This window comes from Thunnus maccoyii, chromosome 16 (assembly GCF_910596095.1).
Source record: "Thunnus maccoyii chromosome 16, fThuMac1.1, whole genome shotgun sequence".
NCBI classification, from domain to species: Eukaryota; Metazoa; Chordata; class Actinopteri; order Scombriformes; family Scombridae; genus Thunnus; species Thunnus maccoyii.
The window spans coordinates 1,027,707-1,049,314 of NC_056548.1; the positions used below are offsets into that span (position 1 = coordinate 1,027,707).

Below are 21,608 nucleotides of genomic sequence, written 5' to 3' on the forward strand. Positions count from 1 at the left end.
AACATGGTGACAGCAAGAAAGCAGTGGAGAAAACATGATACTATCCCATAAGCATACACAAAAAAAAAAATAAGTAAAGGAACATATGAAATTACCAGAAGAGAAAAAAGTGAAACATAAAACCTCAACGACACTGAAAGGCCTGAGAAAACATGTGGGTCTTAAGTTTACCCACGTGTGTCTACAGAGGGGAATAACGGTGAACTGTTCCAAAGCTTTGCTTCTGAAAATGCACAATCGGCGTTCCCCCTCAGCCTCGATCGAGGGACAGTCAGGAGCAGCTGGTCTAAGGATCTGAGAGATCTGGGAATGGAAAGGGGGCAGAAGAGTTCAGAGATGTACGGGGGCGCCAGGCCGTGTAAAGCTTTAAAAAACAAATAATAGAGCCTTAGACTCAGTCTTATACTTGACCAGTAGCCAATGGAGGGATGCCAGTACAGGTGTGATGCTGTCTCTCTTCCTGCTACCAGTTAGTAGTCAAACAGCAGCATTCTGCACCAGCTGTCAGCCAGACAAAGATGACTGGCTAATACCCAAATAAAGAGCATTGCAGTAATCCAGCTGAGAGGAAATTAAGGCATTTGTGATGATCTTCAGGTCATTAAATGAGAGGAACAGTTTGAGTTTGGCGATATTTCTTAGTTGGAAAAAGCAGCCTTTCACAACAGTGTTCATTTGTTTGTCAAATTTTAAAGCTGGATGGAAAATGACAGATTTCTGGCATAAGCAGAACACGCTCTGTATGCTCCGCATCCTCTGTTAATATCACGACCTATTAGATTTATCCTGACCACTTGGGGTGTCCCGACCCAGAGGTTGGAAACCATAGTTCTACATTTTTTCGTGTGAGTCTGAAATAGCGTAAGGTGTTTTTTACTTATTGTTTTTGTGATGTATGATTTGTAATGATGTAATATTGATGTTGAATGTCATGCGAGCTGAAGGCCAATTTCTGCTTTTGGTGGACAATAAAGTTGTTTAGATTTGATTTAAACGACTGATACATTTTACTCTACATGAAAGGTTTGAATACCTTTAATATAATAATACTGTTCATATTCTGACCCGTCACAGGTTCTATTCCAAATTTATGAACTAGAAATCATTCATGAAAACCTCATTAGTCATTAATAAATGTGTGATGAATCCTTAATGAGAGAGTGTATTCTTTAGTTTTTACACTTTTTGTTTATGGAGAAAAAACCTTTACAATCATATCTGTATGATCTATATGATGTTCTATGTTTCATAAAACAGAACATAACCAGTTTCAATTAATTATATTAAATGTGATGAATGCATTGTTTTTGAATGGTGATTTTTGATTTTTTAAATAAATATGGGTCAAACACTCTCTACAAAAATGTGAATCAGCTGTACAAAAATGTTTTCAAAAATTTGAAATATTTCCATTTTTGTATATTATGGGTCACATTAGGAGAGGTCATAAAACTTCAGGCTAAAAGCAAACTGTTTAGGCTGTTTTTACTGCTCTCAGCTGGGTCAGATTTGACCCTGAACAGCATGTGAGGGTCAAATGGTTTCAAAGGTTTAAATCTGGTATATTTGGTCACCGAGTTTTATTCTGAAAATATCATCCCGGAAGCCGCGTCGCTCGCCACTCTGTCCGACTTTACCGCTCGGTTCGCTCGGTTCGCTCGGTGACGTCTCTCACCGGTAAAATCCACTGACGAGTCGACCGGACTGACCGCTTCTCCGTCTTCTTCGCCGGAGCTCAGAGCGGCATCACGGCATCACGGAGCCCGACTCTCCTCCTCCCCTCCCCGGCCTGACAGGCCGCGACGAGCCGCTGAGAGCAAGGACCGGACACGGAGCGGGCACCGCTTCTCCTCGGGAGGATGATGGATGTAACTCCGGTACCGACCCGCGGACAAGGAGCCCGGTGGACTCGGCGGAAGGGCAGCGGGGACTTCTGAGCATCCTACCGGCCGGAGGATACTGACGTAGCCTACTGACGTTTTTTTCTTGAATTTTAATCTTTTTTCTACAATGTCACCATCAAGGAGACGCGGCTGAGGCACCTGCTCTTCCTCCCGGATCCCCGCCGGACGTCAACTGTTTCTGGAGGCTTCAGCTAACGTTAGCTCCGGTATGAGCAGAACCGGACCTTCCCGTCACATCTGACCGGGGTGTGTGGGGGTGGTGGCGGGCTGCTGGCGGGGAAACGTTCGGATTTTTGGATGAGAACCGGTCACCGGGCCGGATTCCGTGCGGAGGGACGCCGGCCGGAGCGGAGGAGGAGGAGGGAGAAGGAGGAGCATCAGCAGCGGCAGCAGCAGCTGCGGGGAGCCGAACTGACAACCTCATCCCCGGGGGGAGAGAAGCAGCGAGGCGGCCAGAGGAGGATGTGAAGATGGGTTCAGTTTTCGGTCTCCTGTGGCTGTTTACCGGCTTCCTGCAGGGCGTGCACGGCCAGGGCGTGTACGGTAAGGACACCATCCACATATAATTAATATGTCGGGAATTTACATTAATGATGTTACATATGACGTGATTTCAACAGCACGAGCCGCGTTTAACCCGGAAAACCAAACACACTAACTTGACCTTGTGAGGGATTTAGCGCGGAGGCTAAATGTGTGTATGTGTGCGTGTATATATGTATATGTGTGTGTGTGTGTGTGTGTCCTGCTCATTCAGTCATATTAGATTCATGCCTGGCCTAAAGGCACAACAGGTAGCACACACACACACACACACACACACACACACACACACACACACACACACACACACACACACACACACACACAGTGACAGTGTGTGTGTGTGTGTGTGTGTGTGTAGGAATATTTCTATAATGAAATGACTCCTTATATTCATCATTATTCAGTATGAACGGTGTCATGCCTCCATGATGCTCCTGGTGTTTCCTGTGTGCAGCCTCAGTGTCCTGCAGGTCTGTGCAGAGTCTCTGTGGGACTCAGTAGATGGTGACATGATGTTACCGCTGGTATTTTATTTTTATCCACTCTGACATCACTGGAGTATTCAGGCCCCTGGGGGGGACTTGAAGTGAGCCCCGAGTGACCTTATAACATTTTCTGCTCTTTGTGTGTTATTATTATTATTTATTACTATTATAATACAGCTTTATTCTTGTATTCACTCTGACTGGATGTCCTGTGGGCTCCTTATGTAAGTTTGGAGTGAATGTTCTGGTCTACTTAATTATTATAATGGGATATTTCTACAGTCACTTATAATGTGACTATTTTATCATATTTTTGCTTTGACACAAAAACCAACAACTCAATATCCACTTACTAGCTCCCCCCCCCACCCCCAGCCCTCTCTTTCCCCTGAGCTTTCCGCTGCATCTTGTGGTCTTCATCAGCAGTTGGAGTTTGCTCAGGTTGTCATCACATCATCATCATCGTCGCTCGACCGGATTTCCCACACCTCGCTCACGTGATGACAACTGACTCCATCTGCTCATGAAGACAGTAAGATGTGGTTGGAAGCTCAGGAGAAAAAAAAAGCTCGTAAGTGGACCTTGAGTTAAGATTTTTTGTATCTCATGTCACTCACAGTGTGAATGTGACACTCACGATATTATATATACTGTTTGCTTTGTAGATTTTACTGTCACTTTAAATAATCTTGGTATTTTTTATATTTTCTAAAAATCTAATCTTATTTATTTGGTTTTTATTGATCATGCCTGTAACGATTAGTCGAGTGAAAGAAAATTAATCTGCAACATTTTGATAATTTATTCGTCATTTCAGTCATTTTTCAAGCAAATATGCCAAAAGTTTGCTGGTTCTACATTCTATTATCATATATGATATATGATATGATGTCATCAGATATGATATATGATATGATGTCATCAGATATGATAGTAAATGAAATATTACTTTGGGCTCTGGGAAGCTGTGACGGATGTTTTTCACATCTTTTTGACTTTTTACAGACCAAACAACTAATCGATTAATCGAGAAAATTAGGCCAATTAATTGATAATGAAAGTATGAAAATAATTATACTAACATGTTTCATTATTATTATCACCATGATGTAGATCTTTATAATATTTTTATGATATTCTTCAGGAGTTTGTAACCTCCTTCTTTTTAAAATCTTATCCAACAATATTCTGATAATAGTCGAGTTTACTGAGTCTCTCTATGGACTGAATTATTCCCATAATGCATCTTATCGCCTGTGATACTGCATCTCTACAGCATGTTAATCTGCTTCTCAGCACTGACCTTATAGTAAATGTTTATCTGCAGTATTTTTCAGTGTTTCTGTGTCTCTTGATATTCCTGTAATATCAGATAAAGAGGCATCTGTGACCTCACACAGCTCTCATCTTTCTTTATGGTGGTTTTTTTACTGTAATGTTCCTGTAATATTTGCAGCGAGGCCTTCGATTAAAGTGTGTTTAGTGTCGTTGGGAGATGTGTGGTAGAGTTCACTTTGCTTGCTGCATTAAAGCGTCAGTCAGACAGTCAGTCAGACAGTAAAGAGGCTGCAGGCTGATTCTTCCACATCTCAGGAAACATTTTGGAAGATTATTTTTTTTTGTATTTGCTGTGTTTCCAGCTGCAGGACGGATACATGAAGGATAAACAGGAGGCAGTAACGCTGCGGGTGTTACAGTAATGTGACAGTACAGCAGATACAGACGCTCCGCTACAGTCGTTCTCTGTCACTTTGGTACATTTCTCAAATCATCCTCGACTGTAATATGAAGCGTTGCAGTAATTATACAGTATCACAGTACGGCGCGTATTGTTGCGTCGATGAAACGTTGGAACGATTGAGGACATGATTGTTCTCCCAACATTCGACCGGCTGCCCTTTGTCATCGGCCTCCTCTACCTCTTCCTCTGTTTTTGCCTCCCTACCCTTCACCACGCAGCCTTCCTCCTCCTCCTCCTCCTCCTCCTCCTCCTCCTCCTCTTCTTCTTCTTCCCAGCTGTGACCCTGTTTATTTCCTTGTTGTTCTTCCGCTGTCAGATATTGTTGTGCTCTGAGCTATTTTAGAGACCTGGTTGGTCATTGGTTGATGTCAAGATTCACCTGAGAGCAGTTCATCATTTCATTTCATTTATAAAAAAACAGATCAGGACAACTGCTTCAACCATCCTGCATGTGATGACTTATGTAATGAACTAATGCCGAGAGACTGTTCAACAGAGAACCAGTATAATACGTTTTGATCAACATGACAGAAGCAATTGATGATGTAGGAAACAGCAGACAACTGTACATAATCATTTGCATGAATGTGTCAAAGCAATTTGTTCAAAAGAATGATAAATAGCTTTCATGATGTGACTGGATGATGTGGAGGTTGAACAATTCTGATCTGAGAAATGTACCAAAGAGATAAACTGTAATACAGCCCGAGGTATTAAAGGGACAGTTACCAGAAGCGGTGCAGGACTTCTCTGGTCCCTGCTGGGTCTATGTTCCGCCCGGGTCTCGGGGCATGAGAGCGCAACATAAAGACAAAGACGCGGAGGGCAAAAAAGAAGCAAGTTATTGCTACCACAAATAAGCAGTATGACAAAAAATGTGACAAGACTGAGTTGGAATGACTTGATTTTCAATTAATGAAACTGGGCTTCAGGGTGAATCAAGGCCAAAATAATTAACAAAAACCAACTACTTAACCCAAAACTACTCCTAACTAATCCCGAATCAAACAAAAGACATTTTCTAAACCTAACTCCTCCCGACTGCTTCGAGAGTTTAGTGGTCTTAACTATTTACAGGCGGTCACGCTACACAAAACAAGGCTGCTTTAGCAAACCGCTAGGCTAACACAGACTAATTAGCTACCATTGCTAACGACGACCCCCGAACTTCTACATCATAAACGAGAAAACAGTCTAAGCTCTAAGAACATTCAACACACACAACGCTTGACAAACAAAGTGGAGGGACGAGGCTCCGCATATCACACTGTATTTGTAGAAGGAATAACAAAAATATCACCTTGGCTACCTCAAAGTTGGCAGAACCAGCTGGGTTCAAAGATGCAGGTTTGGACCAGGTTCAGGTCTCAGTTTTACGCCCCCCCCCAGACCTCTACTGCATGCATTAATTAATTAAATAAAGAAATAAAATCTTATTGATGTTGATGACATATTTGAAACAAGTTTACATCAAAAACTGACCTAAAAGATACTTTAAACAAACGTTTAAACAGCGATGTAGCAGAACCACCTTTTAGTTTTGATTTACATTATTTCATTCAATTATTGGAGCGTTTGTTTTTTCTAAAGGATAACAGCTTGTCAGGTCAAGTCAAGTCAATTTTATTTGTTTATTTGTAATATCACAAATCACAATTAGCCTCAGAGGGCTTTACAGTCCGTACAGCAGTACAACAGTTTCAAATAAGGAAAAACTCACTTAAAAAAAACCCTTTAATGGGGAAATAATGTTTTAAACGTCAGGAAGAGCAACTGAGGAGGATCCGTCTCCCAGGACGGACAAACAGGAAATAGATGTTGTGTGTACAGAAAAGAACACACATCACAGAATACAGCGTGGAACAGGATAAAACAATTATAATGGATTTATAATATATAAAGACCTGAGCTATGTGACCTCCGTCGCTATGGAGACCCGGCAGGAGACTCACAGGAAGATGTTATCGACCACAGCTAACAGCTGATGGGGATCCAAATAAATAAACAGCAGTATATGTAGTGCATCATTAAGGTAAACAAACAAACAAACAACGTGAATATATAAAATATTACAATTAATATGACAGACAGTCCGCATCACATACAATGTCATTAAAGCTGTTCTGTATTTTGGAGCAAAATGATAATAAATGAATGAATAATGAATTTAGTTTTAATTTGGCAGAAACGATGAATTTTCAAACACTGAAATAATAATTAAAAAAAAAAAAACCATTTTGAATAATTTGTTTTAATTTGATTAAATGATTTTGGCAGCTGTAGACTTCCATACACATCCTGCCATTCATTTACTATCATTACCACTCGTTTCTGTGTGTGTGTGTGTGTGTGTGTGTGTGTGTGTGTGTGTGTGTGTGTGTGTGCGTGTGTGTTTTCCTCTGTGACGTCAGCGCACACACTCAGATTATCTGTAATCTTATATGTCACAGATTAGAGGGAGTGGAGGCGTATTACATCACACACAGCGTTACTTACATTCAGGCAGTTTAGAGCGCTGACGTCTCTGCGGTGGAAACTCCCTGATTTTTATACATAAATCCTCTTCCTGTTGGGGAAACGGCTTCTGTCAGCCGCCGAGAGACGGCCGAGGGAGGAAGGGAGGAAGGGAGGAAGGGAGGAAGGGAGGAGGGGATTAGGATGCAACATCTGTGTGTTTGTTTTACATTCAGATGATCTAGTAAATGGAGGCTTTAGGGGGACAAAGTTGTTGCATTTACTGTCCTGTTAACATGATTTTCTGTGTGATTCTGAAAGCGAAGGTTTTGTGAGGAGAGCTGCAGATGACGATTATTATCACGATTAATCTATTAGAAAATGGTGAAAAATGTTGATCAGTGTTTCCCAAAGTCCGAGATGACGTCCTCGTATGTCTTTGTGTTTCCGTTAAAAAAACGTCCGTCACAGTTTCCTAAAAGCATCTTTAGGCAAAGATGGTCATAGAAGTTGACATTTGGAGTAAAGAAGGAGAAGAAGAAGTGAAATCCTGCTACTATAGTTTGTTTACGTAGCCTCCGGAGCCGGAGGAAGCTTCCTGAAGCTGACCAATCAGAACAGAGCGGGCTCATCAGGAGGCGGGGCTTAAAGAGACAGGAGCCTGTTTCAGACAGAGGCTGAACTGAGGGGCTGCATAAAGGACCAGTAGAAGATCAATAAAGAGTTTTTATTCCAGTAGAGCCCCAGAATATAAATATAGAGGCTGGACATGTGCAGAATATGTGTTTGTATTAAATTTTCCTGATTTACATGTTGTATCTTATTTTCTTGTTTTTCATGTCGTCGTCTTTCTAGAAATAGAAATACTGATTTAAAATGTAAAAGTGCATGAAAAAGCTGCAGCACACATGGAGCTGCGGCCTGCAGTTCGTCTGTGTTGCTGCTGTTGTTGTTGCTGTTGTTGTTGCTGTTGTTGTTGTTGTTGTTGTTGTTGTTGTTGTTGTTGTGGACGCTGGCAGTCAGACGTGCTGATACTGATCTGATTTCACAGCCATACGGACGCTTTTTCTGCCTCATAAACTCTCTTTTCACCACGATTGAGGAGTTAAAAGCTCATCTGGATGGAAAAGGTCAAACACAAACACGCCGTCTGCTGCTTCTCACTCAGACTACGCCGACACGTCACGGCAGCAGCCTGCGGCGGCCTGCGGCGCCCCCTGCAGGCGGCTCCGCTCATTACAGACCTGATGACTAATCCGTGCAACACTCAGTGCGGTGCAGTCAGGAGAACTTAAATACACGATCATGTGTCGCGATGCAGTCGGCAGGTGTGTCTCAACCCAAACTTTTCTCCTACATTCAAATCCAAGTAGAGCTGAGAAGCTGCAACCAGAAAATATCTGGCATTTTTACTTAAAAAATGACTAAATTGATAATTTGATTAATAAAATAGTTGCTGATACTTTTTCTATCAATAGACTCATAGATTAATCAACAAGTTGTTGCAGTTCTAGTCACTCTGCTTTGTCCTCCGCTTCCATCATCTCACTCATTTTGAAAAAGCAACGGCCAATGAGGGAACTCCAACCAGTGGTGTAACTTCATCACTCAGTCAGTCAGCTGTGGTTACGGGGCTGGTTTAGAAATGGATCTAAAATTGCTGAAATCCTTTGAGTTGATCCTGAGTTTCTGCAGCAGACGTTGAAAATATTGAGAATTATTTCAATAAGTTTTTTGCTGGAGCTCTTTGTGGTGGAACCATCACTGCTTCAACACTGTTAGTATGATTTTTATCTGACCCTATGTATTTTACTGATTTTGGGTGTTGGACATGTGACATAAACATTCCAGAGTCTGCATGTCACCTTAGGTAATATGGTATAGCCCTTCAGGGGACCTTAGAGATACAAACAATGGATCCATGGCTCAAGTTTGGAACTGTTCCAGATGTGGTTTGTTGTGACACATAATATGTTGTGAGGTAGCTGTCAATTACATGATGGATGGCGTACTTGTACTTTACTTGAGTATTTCCATGTGATGCTACTTTCTACATTTCAGAGGGAAATATTGTACTTTCTACTCCACTACATTTATTTGACAGCTTTAGTTACTTTTCAGATGAAGATTTGACACAATGGATAATATAACAAGCTTTTAAAATACAACACATTGTTAAAGATGAAACCAGTGGTTTCCAACCTTTTTGGTTTTTGACGTCTTACAAAAAGCAGTGTGTAGTCGGGGTCACATTTCACATGTCTATGAGTTGTTAACAGCTCCACCAAATAGTGATTTTTCCCTCTAAACTTCTCACATGCTTTCATTTCAATAAATGTTCAAATGATCCAATATTTCAGCAAAAATCAAAGATTAGAGAAAAAGTCCAAAAACTGAAAACAGATTTGTGTATCAGAACTTTGTTTTTTCTTCTTTCCTCTCCCATTAATCATCTCACCACCCCTCAGATTTATCTGCTGACCCTTTGGAGGGGCCCGACCCCTAGGTTGGGAACCACTGGACTAAACTAGCTAACTGTATATAAAGTAGTGTAAACTAGCTCCACCTCCAGCAGCTACAACAGTAACATGCTGCTCTAACACTGATGCTTCACTATTAATAATCTAATGATGTCATATATAATAATATATCAGTCAGAGGGACCAAACCACTACTTTTACTGCAATACTTTAACTACATCAAGCTCATAATACTTATGTACTTTTACTGCAATACTTTAACTACATCAAGCTCATAATACTTATGTACTTTTACTGCAATACTTTAACTACATCAAGCTCATAATACTTATGTACTTTTACTGCAATACTTTAACTACATCAAGCTCATAATACTTATGTACTTTTACTGCAATACTTTAACTACATCAAGCTCATAATACTTATGTACTTTTACTGCAATACTTTAACTACATCAAGCTCATAATACTTATGTACTTTTACTGCAGTAAAGTATCTGAGTTCTTCTTCCATCACTGTTAGCATGGCGCTAACATCACTCTGTGTGTTGCTGGTTAATCTGCTCAAACAGCAGCATTCTGGGGCCATCTGTTACACACACACACACACACACACACACACACACACACACACACACATACACATTTGACAGTATCTGCTGTGAGTGTGTGTGTGTGTGTGTGTGTGTGTGTGTGTGTGTGAGTGTGTGTGTGTGTGTGTGTGTGTGTGTGTGTGTGAGTTTTGATTGACAGCTCCTGGTGCAGCTCTGGCAGACAGTGGGGGTGGAACTGAAGGTGACAGGTAGCAGATGTGTCCGGATCACAGTGCTCAGTGCCGGGGCTGATGGGTACTTTACTGTTGGAGGAAGTGTGTGTGTGTGTGTGTGTGTGTGTGTGTGTGTGTGTGTGTGTGTGTGTGTGTGTGTTTTATCAGCATAAAATGTTTCCTTTTAGCTGAAAAAGCAAATTGAAAATGTGCGAGATGGACTCTGCAGGTATTTTCCGCTCCAGCGCGTTCCCAGGTGTATAACAGTAGTATGAAGCCTTTTGATGATGTCACTGATGATGTCACTTGAGTCAGCGTCGGTCAGGGTTGTGGAGTCGTGAGGTTAGCAGACCTCTCAGGTGTTAAAGTCTGCAGTGGCGCGTCTACACAGTTAATATCATGAGAAAATTACTATTTGACCGAAACCGAAACCGATGTCCGCTTCCTGTTTCAACCGACTAAAGCGGTGTTTTTAGCGAGACGTCGGGACATTTGCAGCCGTTTTTATTTTATTTTTAATTTTTATTTTAACTCAAATCATGATCTTTCCTCTAAACTGAACCCGACCTGAACCACAGCGTTCATCATCATTATTCAACAGGTAGAAACGTTGATATGATACGTTTATATTCAACAACGTTTTGTTCTGGCGACCGGGTTGAAATAAAGGTTGGTGTTTTATTTTGTAGATCTGATACCTGAGCGTCTGATTCTGGATTGATTCTATTTTCAGCCTCCTGCTCCTGCACACGCTCCTTATTCCACTGAAATACAGTATGAAAGATAACTGGCAGATAAGATAAACGGTCTGCAGCCTTTTTATTTTAGTGTGGACTCCGTCTAAGCGTTTTATCATCAGCACATCTCCGCCTGCAGCTCCTGAACATCAGCTCACATACAAGTGATTTACTAAGTTTAGAAAGTCGATAGATGCTTTTACTTCTAAAAAACCACATATGCGTCAGTGAGTTAGGAGTGATCTCCAGCTCTGAGACGTCGGATAAATACGGCTCAGATATCATCTCCTCCTGTATCCTCGGCGTCCTGCAGCGGCGGCGGCGTCCTCGGTGGGTGAACATGTGGCTGAGTTTTTATGTAAATCTGAAACACCAGAGGACGTTTCCTCTGTGGGATTACAGGCTGCACCTCGTACCTCCTCGCTTCACTGTCACAGCCGTAATCACAGTAAAGAACACCTACGGGCTGTTATTCCTGTATCAGCGTATAGCTGCTGGGCGGCTGCCAGGATCACTGCTGTTTGTTGTTGAGGATGACGAGGGGGGAGAGCCGGCCAGCGCGCTCATAATCCTGAAGTTTGAGATAATCCGGTTCCTCCGGGCCGATGTGGGGGGGGGGGGGGGGGGGGGGGGGGGGGGGGGGATCCAGCTTCCTGTGAGAGGCGCGAAGCTCAGCGGGAGTCTGGAGACGTTTCCTTCAGTTCAGATGAGTTTATGTGACTTTAAAAAGCAAAACAGCTTCCAATAATCAGGTCAGAGAGAAGAAGAGGAAGTGAGACACAGCAGCGGCCTGTTGGTTACAGTTTTAGTTGAAGACGTGCAGAGTCTGTAAAAAGACAATTACATCTGATTGACAAGAGCCATGACACTGTTTACATAAAAGTTGGTAAACTCTTCAAGTAAAGGCGTGGACTGCCCGTCCACTTCAAGGTGTCATTATCAGTCTTTACAGCTTGAGCACCTGGTGTGGAAGTTAGTATGCACACAGACTATCTCAGTGGGCTTTTCAGTGCAGTACAGTGCATGTGTCAACCTGTCCCTTTATTTCATGACGAAATATACCAAAATAATAAAGGAAAAGGAGGGAACGACACCACACAAATACTTTGAATATAAAGGGGGGAAGAGGACTAAGTGCTGAGTGTAAGGGATTGATGGATCGTCCGAATGGAGTCGGCCTCGGATCTGGACATGGCCTTGTCGCAGTTTGTCCGGGTTTTTATGCCTTGGCGTTGATGATCTCAATGAACTCTGGCTTCAGGGAGGCTCCACCAACAAGGAAACCATCAACGATTGATGAAGGACGTTTCTCTTCAGTCAAACATGTCTGAACTTCCTCTTCCTGCGTCTTCTTGGAACATCCTGCCGCCAAAGAGAAACTTGTCCAGGCGTTTCCTCTGGGGGGGGGAACGTGCAGAGAAACCTTGAGCAGAGTTTCTGATCCTTTTTATTTCTCCTACCGGCCGAGCCGATCCAGAGGAAATGCAAACGGACAGGTTGATTAATTTCTGCAGCCGAGCGGTTACTGGGACAGAAAATGTGCTGTCACACAGGCTGGTAGACAAACAGAGATGTTCACGGGGGCCATGAAGCGCCACTCCACTGTCTCCACTTCCTGTCCTTCAGCGAGCAGCGAAACAAACGCACCCAAACACTTGTGACAGAGGTCACGAGTTCAAACTGTCGGTTCATGAAGTCGTCTATAACTGATCTGAGGTCAGGATTCAGGCTTTATCATCACTTTCCTTTGACTCGTCAGTCTGCTGCAGTTTATTTACATGTTGTTGTTGTTTTTAGGGTCGATCAGATCTTTGTAGAGAAAAGTCTGGAAATTTACAGGAAATATGACAAAATGTTGGACATTTTGACCTCAAAATGTTCATAAAAAATAAAACATTTTTGAGGGAAATACGTCTCTGTTTACTCTGTTTCTGTAATCAGATTCCTCATTGAAATCATCATTTTGCTAATTTAACTAAAGTTGTATTTGAAGAGTTCAAACAGTCCAACAGAGAAGTTTGAAGAGAGAAACTCTGAGCTCCGTCCTACAAACAGCTGCTCTCATTAGTCCATTAATTGATTAGTTGATCGTCAGAAGATTAACTATTTTGATAATCGAGTGAAACATCTCAGAGTAACGTGGAGAAGCAGGAACGGACCCGAATGCAGAGTCGACAGAAAATCTTTAATGTTGCAGCGGTCAGAACAAAACAAATGATCCAACAAAGACTGCACAGAAAACCAGGAGTTAAAAAGTCACTGAACTAACGAGGAGACGAGGACGAGGAACAGAAGCATCAATCAAACCCAGAATACAGAAACTTCAGCACACAAAACATTAAACTAACTCATAATACAAACGTCTAAACCAACATCATAACGAGCAAAACCAGAAACTGCATAAAAAATCCTCCTACAGTAAAAGTACATAAGTATTATGAGCTTGATGTAGTTAAAGTATTGCAGTAAAAGTACATAAGTATTATGAGCTTGATGTAGTTAAAGTATTGCAGTAAAAGTACATAAGTATTATGAGCTTGATGTAGTTAAAGTATTGCAGTAAAAGTAGTGGTTTGGTCCCTCTGACTGATATATTATTATATATGACATCATTAGATTATTAATAGTGAAGCATCAGTGTTAGAGCAGCATGTTACTGTTGTAGCTGCTGGAGGTGGAGCTAGTTTACACTACTTTATATACAGTTAGCTAGTTTAGCCCAGTGGTTCCCAACCTAGGGGTCGGGGCCCCTCCAAAGGGTCAGCAGATAAATCTGAGGGGTGGTGAGATGATTAATGGGAGAGGAAAGAAGAAAAAACAAAGTTCTGATACACAAATCTGTTTTCAGTTTTTGGACTTTTTCTCTAATCTTTGATTTTTGCTGAAATATTGGATCATTTGAACATTTATTGAAATGAAAGCATGTGAGAAGTTTAGAGGGAAAAATCACTATTTGGTGGAGCTGTTAACAACTCATAGACATGTGAAATGTGACCCCGACTACACACTGCTTTTTGTAAGACGTCAAAAGCCAAAAAGGTTGGAAACCACTGGTTTCATCTTTAACAATGTGTTGTATTTTAAAAGCTTGTTATATTATCCATTGTGTCAAATCTTCATCTGAAAAGTAACTAAAGCTGTCAAATAAATGTAGTGGAGTAGAAAGTACAATATTTCCCTCTGAAATGTAGAAAGTAGCATCACATGGAAATACTCAAGTAAAGTACAAGTACCTCTAAACTGTACTTAAATACAGTAGTTGAGTAAATGTACTGAAAGATAAAGATAAAGATGGCCGCCGGTGAGCGGAGGACGTGTCTGTAATGACATGATGACTTTGTGTTTGGCTGTGATTCACATGGAGGCAGGACGTGTCCGTCCTCAGATATAGATCCAGTCAGTGTGTGTGTGTGTGTGTGTGTGTGAACATGATTAGTCATGTGAGCTGCAGAGGGAACTGTACGTCCTGCAGCAGAGACAGAAGAAGAGAAAATAACGAGCGTCCTGCGTGTTAAAAACTGTCTGAAACATGAGATTTAATCAGTCATAACGACCCGAGGGCTGCAGAATCATCCATTTCTCATCACGTTTTTATTGCTGAACATCGACTCCGCTGTGTCGTGTTGACGCTCACTGTGGGGATATTTACTGAGGAGGAGCTGTGGTTTCTATTCAGGCTCCAAACAACTGAGATTCTCCTTATTTACTATAAAACACAGAGAGGTTTTGTGCTGGTAAAATAGAAAAGCTGCGTGTTTGTGATGGTGTGACCTCCGCCACAGGAGACTGAAACATCTGAGTAGAATCTGCTGCAGCTCAGTTTCATCACAGAGAAGAAGAGAGATCACAGCTTGGTCTCCATCATCACCGCAGTGGCCTCACTTATAAACCTGCATATAACTCTGTCATTTATTTAAAAGCATCTCACAGGTTTTTGCCAAGAAATACGTCCAAGAGATCCAGTAAAAGCAGATAAATGTTGAAAATAAAGTCATCTTATTCCATTAAAATACAGGTTTTAATCTACCAAACTTTCTGCAGACGTGTCTTTACTGTGAGCTGATCTCTTATCAGCTGCTCCGACAACTAACTGAGAATCTGGGAAAAAAAACAGGAAGTAGAAGTCGGAAGCTTCTGCTCCATGAAAATGAGTTTTACTTAATAAACCTCCATTAAAGTCTCATGTTTCAGTCTCTGACCGACCAGGATCCGTTAAAGCCTGAATGATCTGCCTGCTATTAGCTTAAATTATTCTTTTATTCTGGTAAAAATGACAGAAATCATGGAGTTTGATAGCAGGTCATTCCTACTGGTTCAGTGAGCACTCTGAGGTCAGACAGAAGCTGCGTTCATGATGTACTTCGTCAGAATCAGACGCAGGTCAGCCGTAGACTATTAAAACCCCGTCAGTGAGTCACATCGCTGCTCTGGGTCACATGTTCCTTCATCATGAAGAGTTTGGTCACGTTAGTTTGTTCAGAAACGGCTCCAAAGACTAATAACAGCATCACGTCTTCAGTCTCTGGAGAGTAGTTCTGTGTCAAGAAGAACAATCGGCTGCTTTCACTCCCTCCGTATTGATCAGACTCTGATCCAGACATCAGAACAAAGTCAGAGGTTGATGATCTGCAGCACAACAAGCTGGTGAAGCTGTAAACAGAACCGCGTTCCTGCACATGCTCAGTAGCGTCTTACACAGAACTACTCTCCAGAGACTGAAAACGTGATGCTGTTATTATTCTTTGGAGCCGTTTCTAAACAAACTAACGTGACCAAACTCTTCATGATGAAGGAACATGTGACCCAGAGCAGCGGTGTGACTCACTGACGGGTTTTTAATCAGATATATCAGCTTTGATACAAACACGATACTCGTTAGGAGATCAGTTCATTGTTGGTTGAGATTTGTTGACAAGAAGAAAAATATAGAAAATCAGGAGACCTATCCTTTAAAGAAAGAAATAATAGTAAAATGATTTGTTTCCTCCGTCTCGTGCTTCAGATGGATGTTAATGGGACGCCTCTGTGTCGATGTGAGCAGGACCAGTAAAGAACATTAACAGGAGCAGATCAGCTGTGAGAGCTTAAAGAGCAGCTCAGATCAAAGAGTGAGGAAATGTTTAACGTGCAGCGATCTTCAGCGGCAGAAATCGCCACCTTGGGGAGACTCATCTCTCCCAGTGTGAGGATTAAGGCCATGTTTGGAGAATAATGCAGAGTGTAACAGTGTGGTTATGTAAGCTGTCAGCCTGTAGAGCTCTGCAGGCTGATTCAGCCTCAATCCACCAGCAGCTGCAGCCCGCAACATGACGGAGGAGAGAGTCAGAGGTCCAACAAGTTCTCCGTCAGAAAGACACGAGAAAGACTTCTGTCATCTGCTGCCCATCAAAGCAAAGCTGTGGTCACGTTTTACTGCTGAGACTTTTTATTTTCAGTCATATTTTTGGTCATTTTAGCAGCTCGGCTCTGTGCTTTGGTTCAGACTGAAATATCTCAACAACTATCAGATGGATTGATATGAAATTTACTAGAGACATTCATGTTCCTCAGAGGATGAATCCTGCCGACTTTCATCAGCCTCTGATTTTTTCCTCTAGCGCCACCATGAGGTTGACTTTCATAGTTCAGAGTGAAATATCTCAGGTAGATTGTCATGAAAGCTTTATTGTGATCAATACTTGTGATTGGTATCAACAGTGATCAGTGCCTTGCTCTTCTCACTGAGCCTCAGAGGGATCTGAACCCCTGACCTGCTCAGTGTTACAGCCTCAAACACAGGGAGATCATTTTTAGCTGAAGCGTTATGAATGAAAGTCACCTGTATCCGTGTCTTGTTGCTAGGCAACCCCGTCATCATGCAGCCAGCTGTTCGTCTCACTCGGCAGCGTAAACATGTTTTATTTCAGTGATGATAAACGAGAAGAATTCATGATGAATAACAGATATTTAGCTGAATCTGCAGGTGTGAAGCTCCGCCTCCACGAGCCTTTTAGCTCATCTGATTGGAGGCTGAATGCTGCAGGTTAACTGACTCCACCTACCTGTTTTTCTCTTCATTCATCCATTTATCTGCTAGTTGCTGATTCCTGCAGAAGAAAAAAATGTTTTTACATCATATTTTATCACATTTTGTCAAATAATCTCCATTAAGAGTCTCAGCAGCTCCTGTTTGCAGTAACATGATGCACAGATGATTGCTGTGATCCTGGAGAAAACTTAAACGTGATGATTCTCAGAGAAGTCCTGCGGTCATGAGGCACACCTTTGTTTCTACAGTCGTTTATTCATGATGGATTAGACAGACACACTGAATCTAAACACATGTGTTTCATGTCGGGCTGTAATCAACCAAATAAAATCTTGGTCGACTGAAATCATACATCATTTTTGCAGGGGGGCGGGGGGGGGGATTAAACATTGTTGGATGTTACAGGTCAGAGTGAACTCATTTCTCGATTTCTCTTTTTAGCGTCTGCATGTTATGCTAACTCACTGTTGCTAACTTTGGAGCTAACAGCTTCACTTCTCCAGCAGTTGGGGAAACAACAGACGTGACTTTTCTTTGTCTTGAGAAACTGCAGCATGTATTAACTGTTACACTGTAGTCTGTACTGTCAACTTACCGCTAACCTTTTCATCTGCTCCGCTCGCATGCACCGCCGTTTTTACTCAAACATATTACGCAATGTCATATTCCTTAACGGACTTACGCTACCAAGAGTTTCCCAGGTAACGACGCAGAGGTTGACTCACAGCGCTGCACAGAGGCTCCCAAACGCTGTTGATCTCTGAGTGAAGGGATTATTTGGCATTAAAAAATAGTTTTTTGGCCTGGTGGGGGTTCCCGTTGTTACAATTATAGGAGAAACACAGATTCAGTAAACGTTGAGTACAGTTACTCCCAGCAGGCTCCATCAGGTTGGGCCACTTCAAAGTTGTTAGTCTTTCCCTCCCGCAACAGCAAATGGATTAATCCTAGAAAGCTGTTGATGTAGCACTTTTCTTTTTATGAAAGTAACACGGCGATTATTCGACCAATGAGAATTTGGTCAGACGAGAACATATCGACCAACTAATCGACCAGTCGACCAGGAGACTACAGCTCTAATTTCATGTCTGTGTGTTTGGATTTGACTCTGAGAAGGAGGACGAGCTTGGATGCAAATTGCAGTTAAGAGTTTTTAAGTACCTTAATATCCTCTGTGATGTGTGTGTGTGTGTGTGTGAAGTTTCTACATCATATTTGTTCACATTTAGTCAAATAGTCTCCATTAAAGTCGTGTGAATCAGCTGTTAGCAGCTCCTGTCTGCAGTGTAACGTGATGAACAGACGACTATGACTGAAACTGAAGAAAACTTAATCATGTGATGATTCTCAGGTTCTGCAGCTTCTTGTTTCTCTGGTTTCTAAGTGGATTTATGGAGTTTTATTGGTGATGAATGTCAGAGGTAATGATATCGTCAGGAAGTGGAAGTCACACTGAATGATATCATGTGTTTCATGTCTGTGTGTTCACATTATGTGACTGAGTTATGACTCTGAGAAGGAGGACGGTTTTGACTGACAGACATCACTTTCTAAATATCTTCCCTTTTCCTGCGTCGCTCTCCGAGCGTTCCAGACGATAAAACTGTAAAATGTGAATTTTCTGCTCGACCGCTTCTCTCCTCCACCTCTGCTGTTTGCATCCCTCCTCCTCCTCCTCCTCCTCCTCCTCCTCCTCGCTGCTCTGTCAGAGAAGATGAGTGGTCCACACTCAGCTCTTCTTCATGCGTGAGCGGTGGTGTGAGTTATGTGGCGTTACGTGCTGCTGCAGGATGCAGAGCTGCAGCTGAGCAGCAGGCGGGGTGATAATTACAGTGATGGTTATCGGGGTCAGCAGGCAGAGACGCTCGCTGGCTTCACTGTAACGTTCCTGCAGACTGACACACCTGACCTGCTCACACTTCCTGTTGTTGTGTCACAGCTGGACCAGTGATGTCGGAGCAGATGATGTTACTTTTCAACCAGAGGACATAAATCTGTCTTTTCCTGCTCCGCTCTAAATGTTACCTCAACCTCAGAAATCTCTGCCTTCTGATTGGCTGACAAATGTTACTCATGTGTGGGCTCCTCAAACACAAACCAGGTCAACAGTTTAAACACTGTTCTATATCCAACTGCAGGTAACCATAGCAACAGCACTGATGCTCATGTTACACTACAGTCTACTCAAAGACCCCTGGAACCTCCTCAAGGACCTTTACAGCACTCTCAAGGACCCCTACATCATACTCAAGTAGCCCAAAAACATCCTCAAGGATGTCTAAAACATTCTCAAGGACCTGTAGAAGCCCCTCAGGGACCTTTTGACATTTTTGAACACATCCTCAAGGAGCCAAAGAACATCCTCAAGGATGTCTAGAAAATTCTCAAGGACCTCCTCAAGGACCTCTACAACCTCCTTAAGGATGTCTATTCTCAGATACCCCTGGAACCTCCTCAAGGCCGACTAATAACTCCTTAAGGACTGCTGGAACCACTGACCACAACAGCCTCCTCAATGATGTCTACAACCTCCTCAAGGACTTCTACAAAATTCTCAAGGACCTTTACAGCCTCTAGGACCCCTGGAACCTCCACAAGGATCTCTGGTAAGCCCTTAAGGACTGCTGGAACCACTGGCCACTACAGCCTCCTCAAGGACCCCAAGAACTTCCACAGAGATGTCTACAACATTCTCCAAAAGCCCTTTGGATTGTTGATTGGACAAAACAGGCAAATTGAAGACATTTCTTTGGGTTTTGGGAAGTTTTAATGGCATTTTTTCACATTTCTTAAACATTTTAGAAACTAAACAATGAATTAATTAAGTGAGAAAATTGATAGTAAAAATAACTGTTAGTTGCAGCTCCAGAGTGAAGATAGCAGGAGAATCTGGTGACTGTATTTCACAGTCAGAGCGGCTGAAAGCTGAGAAAGAGCTTATTCATAGGTTATTTTCTCACACAACAGGTGTACAGGTGTGTTGTAGTACAGGTGTGATGTAGTACAGGTGTGATGTAGTACAGGTGTGTTGTAGTACAGGTGTGATGTAGTACAGGTGTGATGTAGTACAGGTGTGATGTAATACAGGTGTGATGTAATACAGGTGTGTTGTAGTACAGGTGTGTTGTAGTACAGGTGTGTAGTACAGGTGTGTTGTAATACAGGTGTGTTGTAGTACAGGTGTGTAGCACAGGTGTTATGTAGTACAGATGTGTTGTAGTAAAGGTGTGATGTAGTACAGGTGTGTTGTAGTACAGATGTGATGTAGTACAGGTGTGTAGTACAGGTGTGTTGTAGTACAGATGTGATGTAGTACAGGTGTGTAGTACAGGTGTGATATAGTAAGGGTGTGATGTAGTACAGGTGTGATATAGTAAAGGTGTGATGTAGTACAGGTGTGTAGTACAGGTGTGATATAGTAAGGGTGTGATGTAGTACAGGTGTGTTGTAGTACAGATGTGTTGTAGTACAGGTGTGTAGTACAGGTGTGTAGTACAGGTGTGATGTAGTACAGGTGTGTAGTACAGGTGTGTAGTAGTACAGGTGTGTAGTACAGGTGTGTAGTACAGGTGTGATGTAGTACAGGTGTGATGTAGTACAGATGTGTTGTAGTACAGGTGTGTAGTACAGGTGTGTAGTACAGGTGTGATATAGTAAAGGTGTGATGTAGTACAGGTGTGTTGTAGTACAGATGTGATGTAGTACAGATGTGTAGTACAGGTGTGATATAGTAAGGGTGTGATATAGTACAGGTGTGATATAGTAAAGGTGTGATGTAGTACAGGTGTGATATAGTAAGGGTGTGATATAGTACAGGTGTGATATAGTAAAGGTGTGATGTAGTACAGGTGTGTAGTACAGGTGTGATATAGTAAGGGTGTGATGTAGTACAGGTGTGTTGTAGTACAGATGTGTTGTAGTACAGGTGTGTAGTACAGGTGTGTAGTACAGGTGTGATGTAGTACAGGTGTGTTGTAGTACAGATGTGATGTAGTACAGATGTGTAGTACAGGTGTGATATGGTAAAGGTGTGATGTAGTACAGGTGTGTAATACAGGTGTGTTGTAGTGCAGGTGTGTAGTACAGGTGTGTAGTAGTACAGGTGTGTAGTACAGGTGTGTAGTGCAGGTGTGTTGTAGTACAGGTGTGTAGTACAGGTGTGTTGTAGTACAGGTGTGTTGTAGTACAGGTGTGTAGTGCAGGTGTGTAGTACAGGTGTGTAGTGCAGGTGTGTTGTAGTACAGGTGTGTTGTAGTACAGGTGTGTAGTACAGGTGTGTAGTACAGGTGTGTAGTACAGGTGTGTTGTAGTACAGGTGTGTAGTACAGGTGTGTAGTACAGGTATATTGTAATACAGGTGTGTAGTACAGGTGTGTAGTACAGGTGTGTTGTAGTACAGGTGTGTTGTAGTACAGGTGTGTAGTACAGGTGTGTAGTACAGGTGTGTAGTGCAGGTGTGTAGTACAGG

General features: G+C 42.2%; 1 protein-coding gene across 1 annotated transcript in view; it reads left to right on the forward strand.

Moving 5' to 3' along the window:
* Positions 1 to 295: 295 nt before the first annotated feature.
* Positions 296 to 21,608, forward strand: part of mdga2a (MAM domain containing glycosylphosphatidylinositol anchor 2a) — a 141,585-nt gene continuing 120,272 nt past the window's right edge. Inside the window, exon 1 of the mRNA XM_042388478.1 lies at positions 296 to 2,447. Coding sequence (XP_042244412.1) covers positions 2,375 to 2,447 — 73 coding nt within the window. The 5' untranslated portion in view covers positions 296 to 2,374. The remainder of the gene's footprint in view (positions 2,448 to 21,608) is intronic.